We start from the raw sequence: 19,560 nt of genomic DNA on the forward strand, positions 1-19,560 counted from the left end.
AGTCGGTGATGCCATCCAGCCATCTCATCCTCCATCGTCCCCTTCTCCTCCCGCCCCCAATCCCTCCCAGCATCAGAGTCTTTTTCAATGAGTCAACTCTTCGCATGAGGTGGCCAAAGTACTGGAGCTTCAGCTTTAGCATCATTCCTTCCAAAGAAATCCCAGGGTTGATCTCCTTTAGAATGGACTGGTTGGATCTCCTTGCAGTCCAAGGGACTCTCAAGAGTCTTCTCCAACACCACAGTTCAAAAGCATCAATTCTTGTCTTTAGTATGCTTTGTAATTTTTTGTTGAACACTGAACTTGATGTACTAGGTAAAAAAGAACTACGGTAAACAGGCCTTTAGTTTGAGCTTGTTTGTTTATCTGGTGAGGAGCTGGGCCATGTTTGTTGTTTGCTGCAGCTGTAAGTGTCATCTGCTAAAATTTCCTCTGGTGTCTGCTTTTGTCTCCATTGTTGTCTCTGGGTTTCCTTACAGACTTCTTCTTAGAGAAAGTTGAAGATTGTGCAGTTCTTTCTGTTGTAACCCACTGTTATTATACAGGAGCCCTGTTGATGTGGTGGTGAGGTGAGGTGGGGAGGGGATGCATTCTATAGGTCTATGATCACTCTTTTTTGTGAGACTGTGCCTCTGGGCAGTGACCTTTACAAGTATTTTCCCTCCTCCTTTGATGAGAATAATAAGGCTAGAGGGGGCAGAAGTTAGGTATATCTGTTTTCCCAGGTTTCTTAGGCTCTGATAACTTCCCAGCAAGTTAGGCTCAGGTGAGTTTCCCTTGAGGGCAGACCTTCTTAAGAAGAGCAGAATGTTCTGGTGTCTTTTTGAATGTCTACTTTTCCCCTCCCCCTGCTGCAATTATAGGGGAGCTTTTTTCTAACCTTTACTGTGAGAATCTGGTAGGGCTCATGGAAGTAAAATTCACAAAAGTTCAGGGGTCCCCCCAAGACTCTGCTCCCTCTAGAGTTTTTAACTTTTGAGTTCATCCATGTGAGACTTTAGCAATTCTTCAATAATAGCTTTAAGTTTTTCTGCTTAGGTACTTGCTCTTACCGTGGTTTCTGCTTCTGAGACCTTGGTCCTCTAATCAGTGATGCTCTATGCCTGTCTGTCTGTCCAATTTAGGAACAGAGGTTTGCTCTGTGACCTCAGATCTCTGAAGGATTTAAAAAGCATTGATGACTTTAAGTTTGTTCAGTTTTTCTTCTTATTGTAAGGATAGGAGTGATCATATCCAAACTCCTTACATAGCAGACCAGATCAAAATTACTTTTACATGTAATATCTGAAGACTGAATTTTGTAAAATTATTACATGTGACATTTGCTCATTCATATTTCTTCACAGTTCCCATCTTTCTATTATTCCCATTAAGCCACACAAGGCTACAGCATGGCTAAAATTCCAGTGAGGTATAGTTAACTGGTAACCTTAACCTAGAACAAGGCTTTGAAGATGAAATTAATGGAACAAGACATGTGCAGATTTTACAAGTTGTTTTCCAAACTGTTTGAGTCCCCCCAAACAATAGCCTTAATTTAACTTCACCATATGAACTTGCCTTCACCTGCAGTCCTAATTACCAAGGAAACAATTTGATCCCAGACTTAATAAGCACATTCACAGTTACTTCACATTGGAATTAGATTAATATTTTTACTTGAACAAAGCAAAAGGGTACTGCCAATAACTTAAGGGTGGAATCATTTGGTTTGTTTTCTATTTAGGATACTACAGTAATTTATCTACTCCAATATAAAATAATAAGGAAAAAAATTTTAAACTAGAGACTATAAATAAGAAATTAAAAATTTAATAGTTATTTTAGAAATGTCTTAAACATTCTCCATGGGGTCAAGCAGGGGAATCTTTACTATTGAATTTGTGCAATGTGTTCTGTTGTAATGAAGCTGTAATTACCTGTTTTAATTCCTGTTTAAAAAAAAAAAAATATATATATATATACATATACACACACACAAGTCAGGTTTGTCTAGGAGAAAGTCTTAGGACAAAGCCAGAGGAGATTTTAAACTTTTCTCTTAAATGTTTTAGTATACAGATACATAAGGACATTAATAACTTCTAGGTGTGGCCCAATATTAGCTCATCTTGGTAAACTATATTTATAAAGTATGGCTAAGCCCTATCTTTCCATCTTCCTAGAAAGAACAATTTCTAATTCAAACAACACTTACTAGTCTCTAATAGAGATTTTGCTTATATTCATGGAATTAACAAGACAGATCTGAATATGTATTAAATTTATGTGAAGCTGAATACAGAAAACACATCCTGTGAAATTAGCTAACCATATATGAAAATGTGTAAGACTCATAAGCAAAATTTTGCAGTAACTATTTTCGTGAATATGAATATAGAGCCTGATCAGGAAGAAAACTGATAGCCATTCTTTTTAGAAATTCATAAACTATCTACTCCATAGTAGATAACATGTACCTGCATCATAAGGGAAGGAAAAGGGAACTTTACACTGTGGATGGTTACACGGAATCCAGTGAACCTAATGTGTCTGCTTTGTGTAGGCCAGTAGTTTTTCACCTGTCCTGATGATCAAGTAAAAGCTCACAGGGCTCATCTGAAAAGAGCCACATCATAACTTTGGTGCTGTGCTTGAAATAAAACTGTAAGATATATACACAACCCCAGACAGATCTGTCTTAAATGGATAAAGAAAGATAACAATATAATTTATTTAAAAATACTTCAAAAACACTTTTCTCGATTATATCTGTGACCACTTCATTTTTCCTGCCTCCTTAGAAGGTTCTAATCAGTGAGGCGTCTTCCATCTTATTACCGCCTTTACTCCGTCCATGATGTCACATGCTCATTACCTGCATGAACAGTTCAGTGCTCACATCAACTAAATATTAAAAACAACGAGCCTATTATCAGAGAGTGGTACGCTAAAGATTCTATTTTGCGAGTTAAGGAAATGTGCCCCAAATGTCCTTTATAGAACATGATTTTTCTTTCTTCTAAAGTAAAAATAATAGTTGCATGAAACAAATGACACAAAAGTACAATTCTTGGAGGAAAAAAAAAAAATGAGATTTACCAACAGCTTGGGGGAGGTAAAAGGTCAACACTTAAATGATACAGTCCGTAACATGAATCAGTAGTGTATCTATGTCGGGCAGAACTTCTCCACATTTGGGGCAAGAATGAACTGGAATATTCTGTTGCTGCTCCAGCCAGTTTCTATCCTCGGCTCCTGGGAAGAAGCATTAAATGAAATGTTAATCCATTCCTTCCATAGTGCAAGCAGTTTTTAATAACAGATGGTAAATTTTAATGTTCAGGTAAACTTTGTAATCAATACCTCGTGGGAAATGAACACAGGTTTTTCAGTCTATAACTGAAGTAATCTATACACACAGAAAAAAATAAAATGTCCAGAAGCAGTGCCTGCTTCCCTGTGACATTAGGATTTAGCCTCTATTCAAGGTTCTAGGTATATGAAAACATGTGGTTTCAGTTCCAGGTACAGGACAATACATGTTCTAGTAAAAACTAGGATATTTGAGAGAAGAAAAGAGATGAGGATGTAAGCTAAATGGAAGGAGAGAATGTGGAGAAGAGAGCGAGCAGAATGCTGAGAGGGATCCGGGAACAGTAGGTACCTTCTCAGAAGTGGAGACAACAATTAGGGTCATTCAGCAGTTGTGTTTGAGCACCTAGGGCTGGGGGAGAGGGGTACAGACATGATGGGGACATCAGGCAAGAAAAGTGAGTGACGGGGGTAGGGTGTGTGAGAACGCCACAGTTGGTTTCCTGGGAGGGCGGAGAAGGGCTCAGACTGCTTGATGCAGACAGGCTCCCTGATGAGATCAATTCCACATGTGAGAGGAGTTTTAAGAATGAAGAGTTATCCAGGCAAAGGAAGTGAGAAGGGACTGAAGAAAGAGTCCTGTCATTTCCCTCAATTTTGGAGTTGGACTGAAGTTCAAGTCTAAAACAAAGAATGCTTGATGTATGACAGAAATCAAAACAATATTGTAAAACAAACATCAACAATTAAAAATAAATAAATATATAAAAAAGAATGCTTGAAACAAGCCTTGACTGTTGGCAGGTCCCACGTGTGCGAACCATACTCCATGCAGGAAATGATTTCTGGCTCCCAGGATACCTCTTTGATCTGACCTTGCTGCACTGATGCAAACCATTTTTAGCTTTTTAGCATCTCTGCCCAGGTCTCTAGACTTGTTCAGGTACCCCCAAATGTTTGTTTTTGCAGATGATAGTGGAGATAACGTTTAACATTATTATCTACTTCTGAGGATATTATTTGAATTGAATAACACAGGAGACTGTTATGAATAGTCTGTGTCCAGCAAACTTTAGAAGCAACTTTGAATAGAAATACTGATCACAAGGCATTATTTCTGAAGCAGTGGGCTTGCTAATGGTCTTATTGTTTTAGATCAGGGGCAGTAAACTTTTCCTGTAAAGGGCTGGAGAATAAGTATTCCAGGCTTTACAGGTCATAAATTTCTGGCATAACTACTCAACTCTGCCATTGTTGCAAGAAAGTAGCCAGACAGTATGTCAACAAGAGGGCATGACTATGTTGCAATAAAACTACTTATACAAACAGCTGACAGACCAGTTTTGGCCTGTAGGCTGCAGTTTGTCAAAATCTGTTCTAGATGACAACCACCCACTTATCAGGGACTGTTAATTCATCCCTTTAAACTTTATGGCATCCGTTGGCACCTTTCTTTTTGTCCTGAAACCTTGTCTAGGTTTCAAGATGCAGACTTGGGCTGTTGTTATCACTCAGCTAATGGTTCCCTCCACCTCCTGGCTCTTCACTGTAAAATAAGCTTAGTCAGTTTTCCTTATTTACGCACCACACTCATTTCTGCCTTTGCCCTTTTATTCTCATACAGAAGTTATGGTTTCCAGGTGAAGCTTATAGTCACATCTTTCCAAGGCCTTTCTCAAGCCTCCTGGCCCTTATCTCTTTCCTTATCCTTATCCTTTCCTCTTAACTCCAGCACTATTATTTCTGTCCCTTACTTGTTATATTATGAATTCATCTTGTTACATGCATATCCTGTCTAACTAGACCACAGGCTTTCATGGATCTGACCGTGCTTTATGCTTGCCTGTTCCCTCATGCTCAGCCAAGTGCCCTAGGTCAGAGAAGACACTTACATGGCTGCAGAGGACAACCATGATGAAATAACACTGAGAGGAGTTATACTGTTTAAGGCTGCTTTGTTAGGAAACAAACAAAAATTTTTAGGATAATCTCTGTTTGGAATATTGTTACTTATATGACCAAAAAACTTATTAGGATAATTATGAATACATTTGTGTTTTGTGGTGAGTTTTAGATTATAAATATAAGTCAAAGAGTGTTTGGTCAGTTTTTTTTTCCCCTAAGTGTAAATAGATATTTGCCTTGTATAGTTATGAGAAAGAAAAATTTTCCCGAGAAATCTAGGTGTAAGAACTGTCCTTTTTTTGAACCAAGACAATCTTGGATGCACTCAGAGATATATGGTTATTCCTAGGATATTTAAATTCAGGTTAGAGAAAAGGCCTGGCAGTGCATGAGTGGGTAGATGCAGCTTTCTCTTCTGATCCTAAAAAATGCCTAGGGCTAATATTTAGACCAGTCCCTGTGCTCCTTCTGGGTCCCCGCCCCCTACACCCCCCCCACCAGGTGGTGCTAGTGGTAAAGAACCTGCCTGCCAACGTGGGTTCAATCCCTGGGCTGTGAAGATACCCTGGAGGAGGACATAGCAACCTACTCCAGTATTCTTGCCTGGAATATCCCATGGATTAAGGACTGATTTTTAAAGTCCTTAGGGTCGCAAAGAGTCAGACACAACTGAAGTGACTTAGCATGCACTGTGCTCCTTCCACATATGCCCCACGAATACTATATGTATCTTTTTTATGTGTGTCTTTAATCTGAATCACTACCTCTAATATTTACTTTAATCTATTTTTTCCTGTAAAAGGACTTTGGCAGCGGCACGTCCGCAGAGACAGGTGGTAGAAGGGATGCTCAGAAAAATTTTGCTACAATTTAACAGTTAACTATACATACTACATTGCTTCCTTGCTATTGATAACAACACTGATAGTTCCTTTTCAATAGTCAGTTGGTATGTGGAAGGGATTCAGACTGATCTAGCATTAAAAAAATTAAGAATCAGTTTTATGTAAAATTTAGATAACATCTTTTTTTTGATAACATGTAATCAAATCAGATAACATCTGATTCTTCTTAGTGGCACTGCTATTAACCTTTCATCTAGCTATGTCAGTCTTTGATCCTTTGACTATTAAGTTTTTTCCTATCTAGACTCAAGGATAATACTTCCCTTTCAGTGACATAATTTACTGTAAATGACAGAACATTATTCCTGGAGTATTAAAACCATGTAATAAACAGCACTATATTTTGTATAAGTATTATGATCAGCTTCACTCAGGGAATTAAAATCTGGGTATAGAACATAGTGACAGGCTTATTACATGTAGTACTGTGTAGTGGCGAAGAGTTAAGATAACCTTGGGCTCCATGTTCAGTTCTGCCCCTTAGAAGCCTTGTGATCCTGGGTAATTGAACCTTGTCTTCTGGAAGATGCTGATACAATATACCTGATGGAATTCTGTGAGGATCATTTGAAGTAATTTGTATGAAGGGATCAGCATAGCACCAGCACATAGTAAACTCTCAATAAATGGTAACCTTACTATGTGTATAACACCAGGTATTGGGTGAGGATATCAGCTCTGCAGGGGCTTATTTAATAGAGTACTTACATGCATATTTAGAACACATAAGTAACTATAAAATAGCAGATAAGTACTGTAACAGAAATAAAGTACTTTGGAAATTCAGGAAGGAAAAGTCACATTCTGTGGGATTCATGGGGACGGTATTTGAGATGGGTTTTAAAGATGGGGTATTCTTGCCTGGAAAATCCCATGGACGGAGGAACCTGGTAGGCTACAGTCCAAGGGGTCGCAAAGAGTCGGACACGACTGAGCGACTTCACTTTCACTTTAAAGATGGGGTAAGAGTTCACTGGAAAGAGACTGTAGGAAGAGAGAGATGAATGAGGAAGGGCCTCTATATGAAGGATACCACATAAGCAAGTGCACATAGGTGTTTAAGTTTAGGACAAGTTCAAGGAACAGGGAGTGATTCTGTTGGCTAATATCCACAGGGGAACAGAGTGAGAGAAGGCTCAGAATTTTGGCTATGCCAGGTGTTAACTGCCAGTGTGAAGAGTCTGGTCTGGATTCAGGAGGGAATGGATGGCATTTGGGGTACTCTGGAAATAGGACTGATTTTTGCTGTATTTTTGGTAACTTGACCTGGAATATATAGAATGTAGTGAGATTTTAGTGTATATAGAATGTAGTGAGATTTTAGTGTATATAGAATGTACTGAAATTTTCCTTCAAGCAGCTTCGTCACAGGATAGCAAACCCATGGAACCTCTACCACTTGGTATCACACGTGACTCACCTCTTTGAACGAGATAAGCCTGCTGGTCAGCGTCACTTGCTCTCGCCCCATGACGGCTCTGCATTTCCATCAAGGTCTGCCTGCTGGGATAAAAAGCAATGTTATCTGTGAAACCTTGAAATATGACAACATTAAAAAGGCATTCAACAGAAGTATGAGAAAAAAGAGGTAAACTATAAAGCCAAGGTTCACAGAAACCAGAACTTATGAGCAATTTGAGTTTTAAATATCACTGGCACTAGGACACAATGTAGTAAATATGATTTTTTAAAAATCAGGAAATAAACAGAATGTCAATAAATGGGGAATAGGTTGTAAAAAAAAGTGGCATATTTCTAAACCAGGACACAACAGAGTAAACAACAAATTAAATCTGCATATACATATATATATATATATATATAATCCAAAATCAGTTATATATATAAAACAAGTTGCACAATAATACCTTTAGAGACAATTTTGTAACCTATGCACGTTGTTCTAAGAAATTAATATTACCTTGTTTTAAGATATTATATAGGTGTGTATATATGCAAAAAATACAAAACAGCTGGAGATGCTACATACGAGTTCCAGGCACTGTGGGAGAGGGAGAGAGGATTATACTAAGGGGTAGGGAGAAAGGAGACTGCAACTTCATCTACAGTTCTTTTTCTTCTTTTTATAAAAATATACTTGAAGCAAAGAAAAGAAATATTAGTAACTGTCAATCCTCGATGGGTACATATTAGCTTCCCTGGTGGCTCAAATGGTAAAGAATCCACTTGCTGTGTTCATGGATTGGAAGAATCAATATAGTGAAAATGAGTATACTACCCAAAGCAATCTATAGATTCAATGCAATCCCTGTGAAGCTACCAACAGTATTTTCCAGAGAACTAGAACAAATAATTTCACAATTTGTATGGAAATACAAAAAACCTCAAATAGCCACAGCAATCTTGAGAAAGAAGAATGGAACTGGAGGAATCAACCTGCCTGACTTCAGGCTCTACTACAAAGCCACAGTCATCAAGACAGTATGATACTGGCACAGAGACAGAAATATAGATCCATGGAATAAAATAGAAAGCCCAGAGATAAATCCACACACCTATGGACACCTTATCTTTGACAAAGGAGGCAAGAATATACAATGGAGAAAAAACAATCTCTTTAACAAGTGGTCCTGGGAAAACTGGCCAACCACTTGTAAAAGAATGAAACCAGAAAACTTTATAACACCATACACAAAAATAAACTCAAAATGGATTAAAGATCTAAACGTAAGACTAGAAACTATAAAACTCCTAGAGGAAAACATAGGCAAAACACTCTCTGATATAAAACACAGCAGGATCCTCCATGACCCACCTCCCAGAATATTGGAAATAAAAGCAAAAATAAACAAATGGGACCTAATTACACTTAAAAGCTTCTGCACAACAAAGGAAACTATAAGCAAGGTGAAAAGACAGCCTTCAGAATGGGAGAAAATAGTAGCAAATGAAGCAATGGACAAAGAATTAATCTCAAAAATATACAAGCAACTCCTGCAGCTCAATTCCAGAAAAAAAATGACCTAATCAAAAAGTGGGCCAAAGAACTAAACAGACATTTCTCCAAAGAAGACATACAGATGCCTAACAAACATATGAAAAGATGCTCAACATCACTCATTATCAGAGAAATGCAAATCAAAACCACAATGAGGTACCATTTCATGCCAGTCAGAATGGCTGCTATCTAAAAGTCTACAAGCAATAAATGCTGGAGAGGGTGAGGAGAAAAGGGAACCCTCTTACACTGTTGGTGGGAATGCAAACTAGTACAGCTACTATGGAGAACAGTGTGGAGATTCCTTAAGAAACTGGAAATAGAACTGCCATATGACCCAGTAATCCCACTGCTGGGCATACACACTGAGGAAACCAGAATTGAAAGAGACACATGTACCCCAATGTTCATCACAGCACTGTTTATAATAGCCAGGACATGGAAGCAAGGTAGATGTCCATCAGCAGATGAATGGATAAGAAAGCTGTGGTACATATACACAATTGAATATTACTCAGCCATTAAAAAGAATACATTTGAATCAGTTCTAATGAGGTGGATGAAACTGGAGCCTATTATACAGAGTGAAGTAAGCCAGAAAGATAAACACCAATACAGTATACTAAACGCATGTATATGGAATTTAGAAAGATGGTAATGATAACCCTGTATGCAAGATAGCAAAAGAGACACAGATGCATAGAACAGTCTTTTAGACTCTGTGGGACAGGGCAAGGGCGGGATGATGTGGGAGAATGGCATTGAAACATGTAAATTATCACATGTGAAACGAATCGCCAGTCCAGGTTCGATGCATGATACAAGGTGCTCAGGGCTGGTGCACTGGGATGACCCAGAAGGATGGGATGGGGAAGGAGGTGGGAGGGGGGTTCAGAATGGGGAACACATGTTCACCCATGGTGGATTCATGTCAATGTATGGCAAAACCAATACAATATTGAAAAGTAAAGTAAATAAATAAAACTGAAAAAAAAAAAAAGAATCCACCTGCAATGCAGGAGACCCGGGTTCAATCCCTTCATCAGGAAGATCCCCTCAAGAAGGAAATGGCAACCCACTCCAGTATTCCTACCTGGAGAATTCCATGGACAGAGGAGCCTGGTGGGCTACAGTCCTTGGGGTTGCAAAGAGTCAAACATGACTGAGCAACTAACATACAAACATTGGTGTGTGTTATTTTATTCTCTGTATATTTCTGTTTCTTACTCCTCTATATTTTGTTCTCAAAAGGAAATTTTTAAAGATAGAAGTAATTTTAGCAGTATTTTCTTGTAAAACATATTACAGAATTACTTAAAGTATTAGAAATATTTCATCCATGACAATGGCAGGATATGACTGGAACCCATAATATCATGCTTTTACAATTTATCTAGAAGCAGAAACTCAATCAGGTTCCCATAAGATACTGCCAAGCCTTTTAAAGCAAACCAAGTGTCAGGAGCACCATCAGGCCAGGTGTACTCCAAGTGAGTCTTGTAGCTCAGCTAAAACACTGTGGGTCCCTCTCCCACAACCTAGGTGATCTGTGCTCCAAGTCTTTCCCTCATTTACCTGCCTCCATCTTCGAAAGCATTGTTTTCTTTCAGTAGAACTGCCAGCTGCAATGCTAGCTGTTCCTTTTCTTCATGAATCTTCTCTCTTGCTGCTCTTTCAGCATGAAAATCAGAACAATAAACCTCCATCTGTTAGAGGGAAAAAAAGGAGAAGTTACTACCCAGACAAATGTGCATTCTCTACAGCCTATCTGTTGATGAGTGGAAGAGGCTGTGCTATGTCCTGTGACACGTCTTACAAATATTAATAACAAGTATATGCTCCTGCTAGAAACCAGTGTAACGACCATGACCATGTGAGTGAGACATCCTGAAGACAGATCTTCAAGTCCATCCTGAGTGCAGCCTCATGAGAGACCCCGAGTCAGCTAAGGCTCACCCGGCTAAGCTGCTCCTGGATTCCAGATCCATAGCAACTGAGACAATAAATGCTTGCTGCTTTAGCTGCTTCATTAGAATAATAATCTGTTACCTCTAAACAAATAAATATTATGCTGCTGCTGCTGCTGCTGCTAAGTCGCTTTAGTCGTGTCTGACTCTGTGCGACCCCATAGATGGCAGCCCACCAGGCTCCGCCATCCCTGGGATTCTCCAGGCAAGAACACTGGAGTGGGTTGCCATTTCCTTCTCCAATGCATGAAAGTGAAAAGTGAAAGTTATTATGCTATAATATGTAATTTCTTCATTGTTATAAAGTAAAAATGAATGCCTTAACATTGAACTGAGCATTATTTTAATACCAGTTCTTAACTTTCTATATTTTCAATTAGGTTTTCCTTTTCAGATTTAGTGGTTCTAGGATATATTTTTTTATCCATTATTTTTAAAAGTTAATAAAAATTTAAATATTCTGATCACAATTTTAGTTGCCAGAAAAAGTATGAAATAGATCATTTTAAGGGACTTCCTACCATTTGTGAGTGCTCTAACATTTTATGGTTTTCATTGGTAGATCATGGGCTTTTTTTGAGTCAGACATAAATCTGTGTTAGAATCTCATTTCCATCACGTCATTAGGTTTGAGCCAGTAAGAACGAGGCCTTTGTTTTGTCCATCTCTATATCCCCAACATTGCTTTTAATTACATAAGCAATTAGGTGGTAGGAAGACTTAACTCTGCTGCTGCTGCTAAGTCTCTTCAGTTGTGTCCAAGTCTGTATGACCCCATAGACAGCAGCCCACCAGGCTCCCTGTCCCTGGGATTCTCCAGGCAAGAACACTGGAGTGGGTTGCCATTTCCTTCTCCAGTGCATGAAAGTGAAAAGTGAAACTGAAGTCGCTCAAAGACTAACTCTACCAGACAGCAAAACACTTGTCAAGCCCAATCAAAGGAAATACCTGAAAAAGCTCAAGCTGAAATTGTATTCCTGTAGAAATAAAACCAAAGTTGTGAAAAGTGAAAGTTGCTAGTCATGTCTGACTCTTTGCGACCCTGTGGACTACACAGTCCATGGAATTCTCAAGGCCAGAATATTGGAGTGGGTAGCCCTTCCCTTCTCCAGGGGATCATCCCAACCCAGGGATTGAACGCAGGTCTCCCATATCACAGGTGTATTCTTTAGCAGGTAACACACCAGGGAAACCCCAGAATACTGGAGTGAGTAGCCTATCCCTTCTCCAGAGGATCTTCTCGATCCAGGAATTGAACCAGGGTCTCTTGCATTGCAGGTGGATTCTTTACCAGCTGCACTACCAGGTAAGCCTATAACTACAGTATCAGGTCCAATCAGAGAAAATACCTAAAAGAGCTCAGGTTGAAATTCTATTCCTATAGAAATAAAACTAAAGCTGTAAGTCCATTCAGCCACTCCTATATTTCATAGGCCAGCCACTATGGGCAGCAGGTAATGAGTATGTATATAGGGAATAGTAAACTTCTGGTATTGCTACATTGAAAATAATCTGTTTATCAGTTTGGCAAATGTTTAAAAGAGTAATGCAAGGATGTAGGGAAATAGGAGCTTTCAGCTACTTTTGGTGAGCAAAAAATTTTGATTATGCACTTCTGGAAGACGGCTTGGAAGTAGTTATTTAACTCAAAAACAATCTAACCCAATGACCCAACCATTCCATTTTTGTATCTTACTAGAGATTCCACAAATGCACAAAGATATACATACAAGAATGTTCAGTTCAGCATTGTTGATAAAAAGCAAAAATACGGTACAACCTACATGTCCATTAATAGAGGGCTGGTTAAATATACCAGGGTAATGCACACTTTGGATACCATGCAACTATTTTAAAAAGTACATATGGCTGTGAGTAATAACATGGAGAGGTATCCAAGATAGATTGGGAATGAAAAAGTAGTACAATGTGTATGGCGTGATCCCAGTTTTAATTACACAAGCAATAAGGTGGTAGAAGACTAACTCTACAGACATCAAAACATTTGATTATTTATAATGAGACAGTATGTACCAGACCAACAATGTACAAACAGCCCAATGGAACAGTGTGGAATCCAGAAATAGACATGTGGGTACATTGACATAATATGTGACAAAGAGGGCAACAGAGTCCTTTAAGAAAAGATGACCTTTTAAATAAATGGTGCCAAATGGATAGTCATGTAGAAAAAAAAATATGAATCTTTACCGTTACTTCACTGCATATAGAAAAGCTCATTTCAGATATTTTTGTATTTTAATGTAAAAGACAAAACCATAAATCTTTTAGAAGTCAACACAGAATATATTCATAGCCTTGAGGTAATGCAAGCTTTTAAAACAGGACACAGAAGTACTATAACCATAAATGAAAAGACTGATAAACTAGACTACATTAAAATTAAAAATTCTGTTCATCAAAAGACATGCTCCTGAGAGTGGAAAGGCAAATCACAGAATGAAGAAATCTGCAAAAAGCACTGGCAAGGGCTTATGTCTGGAATATATAAAGAACTCCTGTAAAATTAAGAAAAAGCCAGCAAATCAGAAGAAAACTGGGCAAAGACCTGATCAGGTACTTCACAAAAGGAGATCCTTAAAAGGCCAGTAAACATTTCAAAAAGTACACTTTCAAACCAGCAGGGAAATGCAGATTAAAGGAGACACCATTATAAACCCACCAGAATGGTTAAAAATTAAAATACTGATAATACAAGTATGGGTCAAGGTGGATGCAGAGCCATAGGAACTCTCTGATGGGAGTGAAAACTGGTAGGTACATCCACTCTGGAAACCTCTTTGGCATTATGAACACTGAGTAACCTGCCTACTCTAGGAACAAGCAGTTTCATTCCTAGGTGTGTACCCAAAAGAAATGAGTGCACAGGTGAATAAAGAGACTTGCATAAGGATGTCAGAGCAACATTAAACACCAAGCCCCAAGCTGAGATGACCTAGCTGTCCGTCAACTGTAGAATAGATAAATTCAATGAGTAGTACACTTAGAAGTGTGGTATGCTTTCCACATGTGATAAACTTCAGTAAAAAAGGTTTGTTGAAAATATATTAGCAGAAATAGTGTAAAATCAAAAAAATATATCTTAAGCACCACCACTTTCCCGTTTGAGAATATGATCAAGGTTGGCTTCCCTCAGCTCCCGCTTGGGAACGAAGCCTACCTGAGCCCTGAGGACAGCCATGGTCTCCAGGTCCTTCTCCTGCTTGGCAATGGTCTGCTTCATCCCATCCATTTGGAGCTGCTTGGAAGCCAGGGCCTTCTCTGCCAGTTCCAGCTTTCCACTCAGTTCCTGCAGCACCACCTTATCCACTTTTTCTGACTGAAAAAGATAAGCTTATTCTGGACTTGGTTTTGAAATAATTCAACCTATTTTAATAAAATGTAACATGAAGGCTTAAACTGAAAATTTACTAGGTCTTTAGAGAGGAACCATATTCTAGGAAAATTAAATGAAAAACAAAGTATATTTCTAAGAATATAAACTCAAAGACCCCTTCTAATTCAAAGCTCCCCTGGTCTTTACTTATTCCTACTTTACTGAGATAAAACTGACAAAACTGTAAAATATTTGTAGTATAAAACATGATTTGATATACACTGTGAAAAGGTTCCCCTGATCGGGTTAATTAACTCATCTCTCATCTGACGTATCTATCCACGGTGTTTAAACTATCACACCATGTTGGGGACATTATTACTAAGTTAAGTTGCAGCCCAAGAAGTCCAGGGTCTCAAGTTCACTGACAGAGGCAAGCTAGCCTGGTGAGAGCTCCCAGCAGCACTCTCACTATACATCCATTACTCATGTAGGAACCCATACTCGGCTCTCCTGCAAATTCACCCACCATTAGCAATGCTAACAGCTTACTCCATGACCATAAGGCGTGTATCCCATCTTTAACTACACGGCACATTATACATATGCAGCAGGAGTTATGAACACTTAAGACACAAGAAATCAATTACTGATATAAATGGAAAAAAAAAAACCTTTGAAACCAGACTTAGTTAAGGAGTAACACAACTACCTCACATATATACATAAAACATTCAATAGTTCCATTCACTACTAGGCTCTGAAAGTAATTTTTTTTCTATGAGTACCTCTCTCCTTTTTAGTTCCTCAATTGTCTTCAGTGCATTATTGTATTCTTGAAGAAGCCTGTTGTGTGTCAACTGTAGAGTGCCTAATTTGGACCTATTTAAAAAGAATATTAAAAAGAAAATCTTGGGGAAAATACATTGAAACTTAGTCTTTCCTCCCAACTTTCTTCTGAACACTCAAGTAGCAAAATCTCTTCCACCTTTATAATCCCACCACCTACTAGCATATTCTTACTCTCAAAGAAAATGACTTTTCTTCAAATTATCAAGATAGACTACAAATACTTTTCAAAACTGTTAAAACTTAAATTTTATCTCTTCAGAAAAGTCTACTAATTCTCCTTTAAATAAACAAAAGACAAAAAATAAATTTAATTTATTCTCAAATCCTGATTCCAACCCATAAAACTGCTCTTCTATCTTCTTCCAGCAAGTAGCCATCCAGTCATTGCACACTCACTTTTCATCTTCAGTTTTAGCTTGTTCCATTTTGATTTCTGATCGCATGCTTTCCACTTGGAGCTCTAACTTTTTGTTTTTATAAACCAGTTCTTGTTTTTCATTCAGCTCTGATGGGCTTGCAGAATTTTTCCTTTCAAGGGCCTGACATCTAAGAAAGAGCAAAATTTCATGAGGACAAACAATGCTCCTTCACATTTCTTAGTGGCTTCTAAACAGATTCTCAGATTATGTAGCAAATACAAAGAATTTCATGATGACATTCTTCAAAAATTTAACAGTACAAAATTAAATATTTTATCCTTCCTGCTTTTTTACTAGAAGTATTTCTGAACCGTTATGACTGAATATAAAAATATACAGATTTTTATAAAAGAAATTTATAGCCTCTGTTAAGTACAAAAAATATGGTTTCTGATAAAGATTCAGTAGGAGAGAAGGAAGTGCTTTAAGTCCTGTTAAAGATCAGACCGAGAATTTCAATGTAACAAGAGCAAACTGAGCCAATGGCTGGCTGTGTGTAAGGCATCAATGAAGAAACCATGTTAAACATTAACTTATTTAATACAAAGTTTGAATTATGACACACAGTTTACAGATGATAAAACTGAGGCACAGAGAGGTTAAATAACCTGTCCAAGGTAATACCACAAATAAGGGGTAAATCTGTATTTCAACCTGGGTCTGTTTATTCAAAGTCCTTTTCTTCAGCTGCTATGCTGTCCGTAATACTGTACAGCCTTGATCAGTGTAACTCCACAGAAACATACATTTGTATATTGTGCTGGAAATATGCTTGCCGATTAATCTAAGAGAACAACATCAACTTAGCTTTTTTAAATTTGGGGCAACTCCTTACATCAAAAGAAACAAGCAGATGCAAAATTCTCTCAATTTAGATATTAGCCTTCATAACTGATAGAAAATCAAGTTATTTTTTCTCCCCTAAATAAATCTCATTCAGGTTCTTCTTGCCCTTTGTAGTTTTCTTTTATGTTTGTTCACATCAATGCTGTCAGCTTACATAAATCACAGGAAGTCTGGCTCACTGTTTTTTCCAGGTCCTCATATATGCTTAAAATGCCCCTGGAAAGCAGAATCAGAGTCCCCTGGGTCCATTCCCCCAAGGACTTCATGGTTATATATTAACCGGAACATTGGTGTTTTCTGAATTCGTATTTCAATTAGGTGCCTTTTTCTTTTACTCAGTAACACAGTAACAAAATGATGTTTTTGTATATTAACATATTTTGTTAAACAGTACACTTTTTGAAAGGGGTGTAAACATTATCTCTCATTCTTACTTTTCTTGAAGTCTCTTCTTCATTAGCTCAGCTTCACTGAGTTTCGTGTGAGCTTCCTGAAGCTCCTTAAACAGGGTTGTCACCTGAAGGTTTAGTGTTTCCACTTCACTTCCAATCTGTCATCCAGGAAATCCCAAACATGCACTTATTAGAACTTAAATGAACCTCTTTGTGAGGAAACAGTGTAAACCACTGGCGTCTAACTAAGACTCTGAACAGATTAAACTTCTGGCACTTAATGCCCCAAATATCTTGCATGGAAAAAAAAAAAAAAAGCTTTGGATACAACTCTGTTTCCTTATAGAGCATTAACTGATCAATTTGGATACTCTTGTGATAATGCCTTTATCATAGTCACAATGGACCCTGACCACACTTCAGGGGACCATAGATCTCAGTGCTGTCAAAGCACAATCTACTTTACCCAGCTAGCAACTCACGCCCACATTCCCTGACTGTTGTGTGTTTCTAGTTTACTCAGCTGTTTTCACTGTACTGGCTTCTTCCTGGCAGCTCTAGAAGTGTAAAACTCACTGTCAATGAGTTTTACAGTGCCAGGGAAGTCTCAATACTTCCCTATAATTAGTTGTTCATTAGCTTTGGTCTCTTCATCTCAGTTTTTAACACATTCTCCATTCTCTTGAAAGTACGGGACTCAGCTCAGAGCATGGTATACAGCATACATCTGATACAGGCTTGTTGAATAAGTTAGCTAAAGTGAGTGTTTCATGTAAATGCCTTTCTTGTGGGCTACTGTGAGTCTTACAACTTCCTGCCCTCATCACCTTTCCCTAAGCTTCAGACTGTTCGCAGGTTACAAGGCATGTTTCTGAGTTGTCACTCAAGTGTATATAAATATGTACGTAAACAAATGTCTTTCTTGTTCAAACTATTATATTCAAATGAGTAGTGGGAAAGAACAAAGACCCTTCAATTCTACCTGAAGTTTCTGGATCATATCTTCAAATGATTTCATTATATATTGGACAAAATTCCTTTCTCAATTTGTGGGTCTGTTCACTTAGGAATTCTGGAGAGGAAATCAGTCAAGAAGAGATAAAGGAGTGATTTCCTAGAATCACCGGAATACATCTCACTGCAATTTACAGTGAATGAAATTCAGATCAGGACAAGGAAACAGGAGAGAAATAGAAAATATTCAACATGACAAATTGTTTCTCTGTTTCTAAAGCCACACATCACATGACTTGGCTGCTGTGTCCTCACTACCCTCCATCCACTGAGAGTGTGGTAACAGTCTTAGACTCTGAGTACCCACAGTTTTGGTGTCTTTCTCCTCTTCTTTCTCTTGTTCTGTGGGCTTCTCTGTCTGGGTCTCAGTCTCAGAATGATCCTTGGCTTTCTTTTCAAAATCAGAAATTCTAAAAAAAATTACAGAATATAGAAAGCTTACTTTTTCTTTGGCTTCCAGAGGAATAACAATTATAGAAGCATTAAAAAGAACGTTGTCTAAAATTGGGATAAAGGATGAACGTTTTCAAAATCTCTTCATATGTACTGTATTAGATCTGGTTTTGCTTTCAACCAGATACTGGCTGGAACTGATTCAAGGGATGAATGCACATGCAGGATAAGATGGGTATAATTTATCTCCAACACTGAAAAACACTGCCTTTTCCCACATCACTGAAATGCACATAACTGTTTTTTTAATTTGTATTCTTATGTGTGTATGCATGTGTGCTACATGAGAGTGGGTGCCTCTTTATAAGGATTCAGCAGAGAGGCAATCCTTAGACTTGTTATAAGAAGATCCATCTAAGTTTATGAGGTCCTAAAACAAATATAGCAACATTCTTATACTGAATCAAAATCATATGAAAACCACCTCAATACAAATGGAATAAAAAGAAACTTGTGATTAAAGATAGTAGATTAAAAATACACAAGCAATTTTTCTCCCACCCTGAATGCCACTAAAATGACTTCAAAAGAAGAATGGAAGAAGAACATTCAAAGGAACTGCACCCTCCCTCCACCCCTGCCCAGCAAAACACAGAAGATGAAAGTTGGTCAAATATATCAGAAAGCAGAAAAAGACAGTGTGAGTGAAGGGTGAGGAGGCAGGGGAAGGAAGAAAGAAATAAGGAAAGAAAGACAAATGCCAAAGAGGAACACCAAGTTAAGAAAATGAAAGGACTGGTTCAGGAGTCCAATTCAAAATAATAGTCGTTGCTAGAATGAGAGAACAGAGAAAACTGAGGGTAATTAAGTCAAGATCATTTTTCAAGAACTGAAGGATGAATGAGGCCAAGAGTGTCCAGAATGAATGGATGAGAACGGGCCCCTCACCAAAGCACATGTGAGAGGTCAGAAAATGTGGGACGGAGCAAAGAACCTTTGGGGAAGAGGACAAACAAAAGAAGTTTTATGCCAAAAGATCAAGAATCAAAATGGCAATGAATTTCTCAGCCTTAACACCAGCAGCCAGAAGACAATGAAGTACTAATGCTTTCAAAATTTGGCGGGAAAATTATATCCAATATATCAATAGAATTCTGTATCTAGCAAAACTATCTGTTAAGTAAAAAGGTAGAAAGAGAGATTTTCACATATGCAGATTTCAGAAAATATCCTCCTCATATATTCTTTCTTAGTAAGCTAGTGGAGCTATTTAAAGA

General features: G+C 38.0%; 1 protein-coding gene across 6 annotated transcripts in view; it reads right to left on the reverse strand.

Annotated features, from left to right (window-relative positions):
* Positions 1-1,629: 1,629 nt before the first annotated feature.
* Positions 1,630-19,560, reverse strand: part of OPTN (optineurin) — a 41,020-nt gene continuing 23,089 nt past the window's right edge. For 2 of the 6 annotated variants that reach the window (XM_040248544.1, XM_040248546.1), the window contains exons 7-14: positions 18,198-18,300; positions 16,919-17,034; positions 15,616-15,765; positions 15,156-15,249; positions 14,212-14,370; positions 10,639-10,769; positions 7,525-7,607; positions 1,797-3,237 (exon numbers count right to left, since the gene is read on the reverse strand). In XM_040248544.1, the coding sequence (XP_040104478.1) occupies positions 3,113-3,237; positions 7,525-7,607; positions 10,639-10,769; positions 14,212-14,370; positions 15,156-15,249; positions 15,616-15,765; positions 16,919-17,034; positions 18,198-18,300 (961 nt within the window). In that variant the 3' untranslated portion in view covers positions 1,797-3,112. Of the gene's footprint in view, positions 3,238-7,524; positions 7,608-10,638; positions 10,770-14,211; positions 14,371-15,155; positions 15,250-15,615; positions 15,766-16,918; positions 17,035-18,197; positions 18,301-19,560 lie in introns of all 6 variants that reach the window. The other 4 variants (XM_040248548.1, XM_040248549.1, XM_040248547.1 and 1 more) reach the window with 3 other exon arrangements.

The sequence above is a fragment of the Oryx dammah genome, unplaced genomic scaffold (assembly GCF_014754425.2).
Source record: "Oryx dammah isolate SB20612 unplaced genomic scaffold, SCBI_Odam_1.1 HiC_scaffold_10, whole genome shotgun sequence".
Classification (NCBI taxonomy): Eukaryota; Metazoa; Chordata; class Mammalia; order Artiodactyla; family Bovidae; genus Oryx; species Oryx dammah.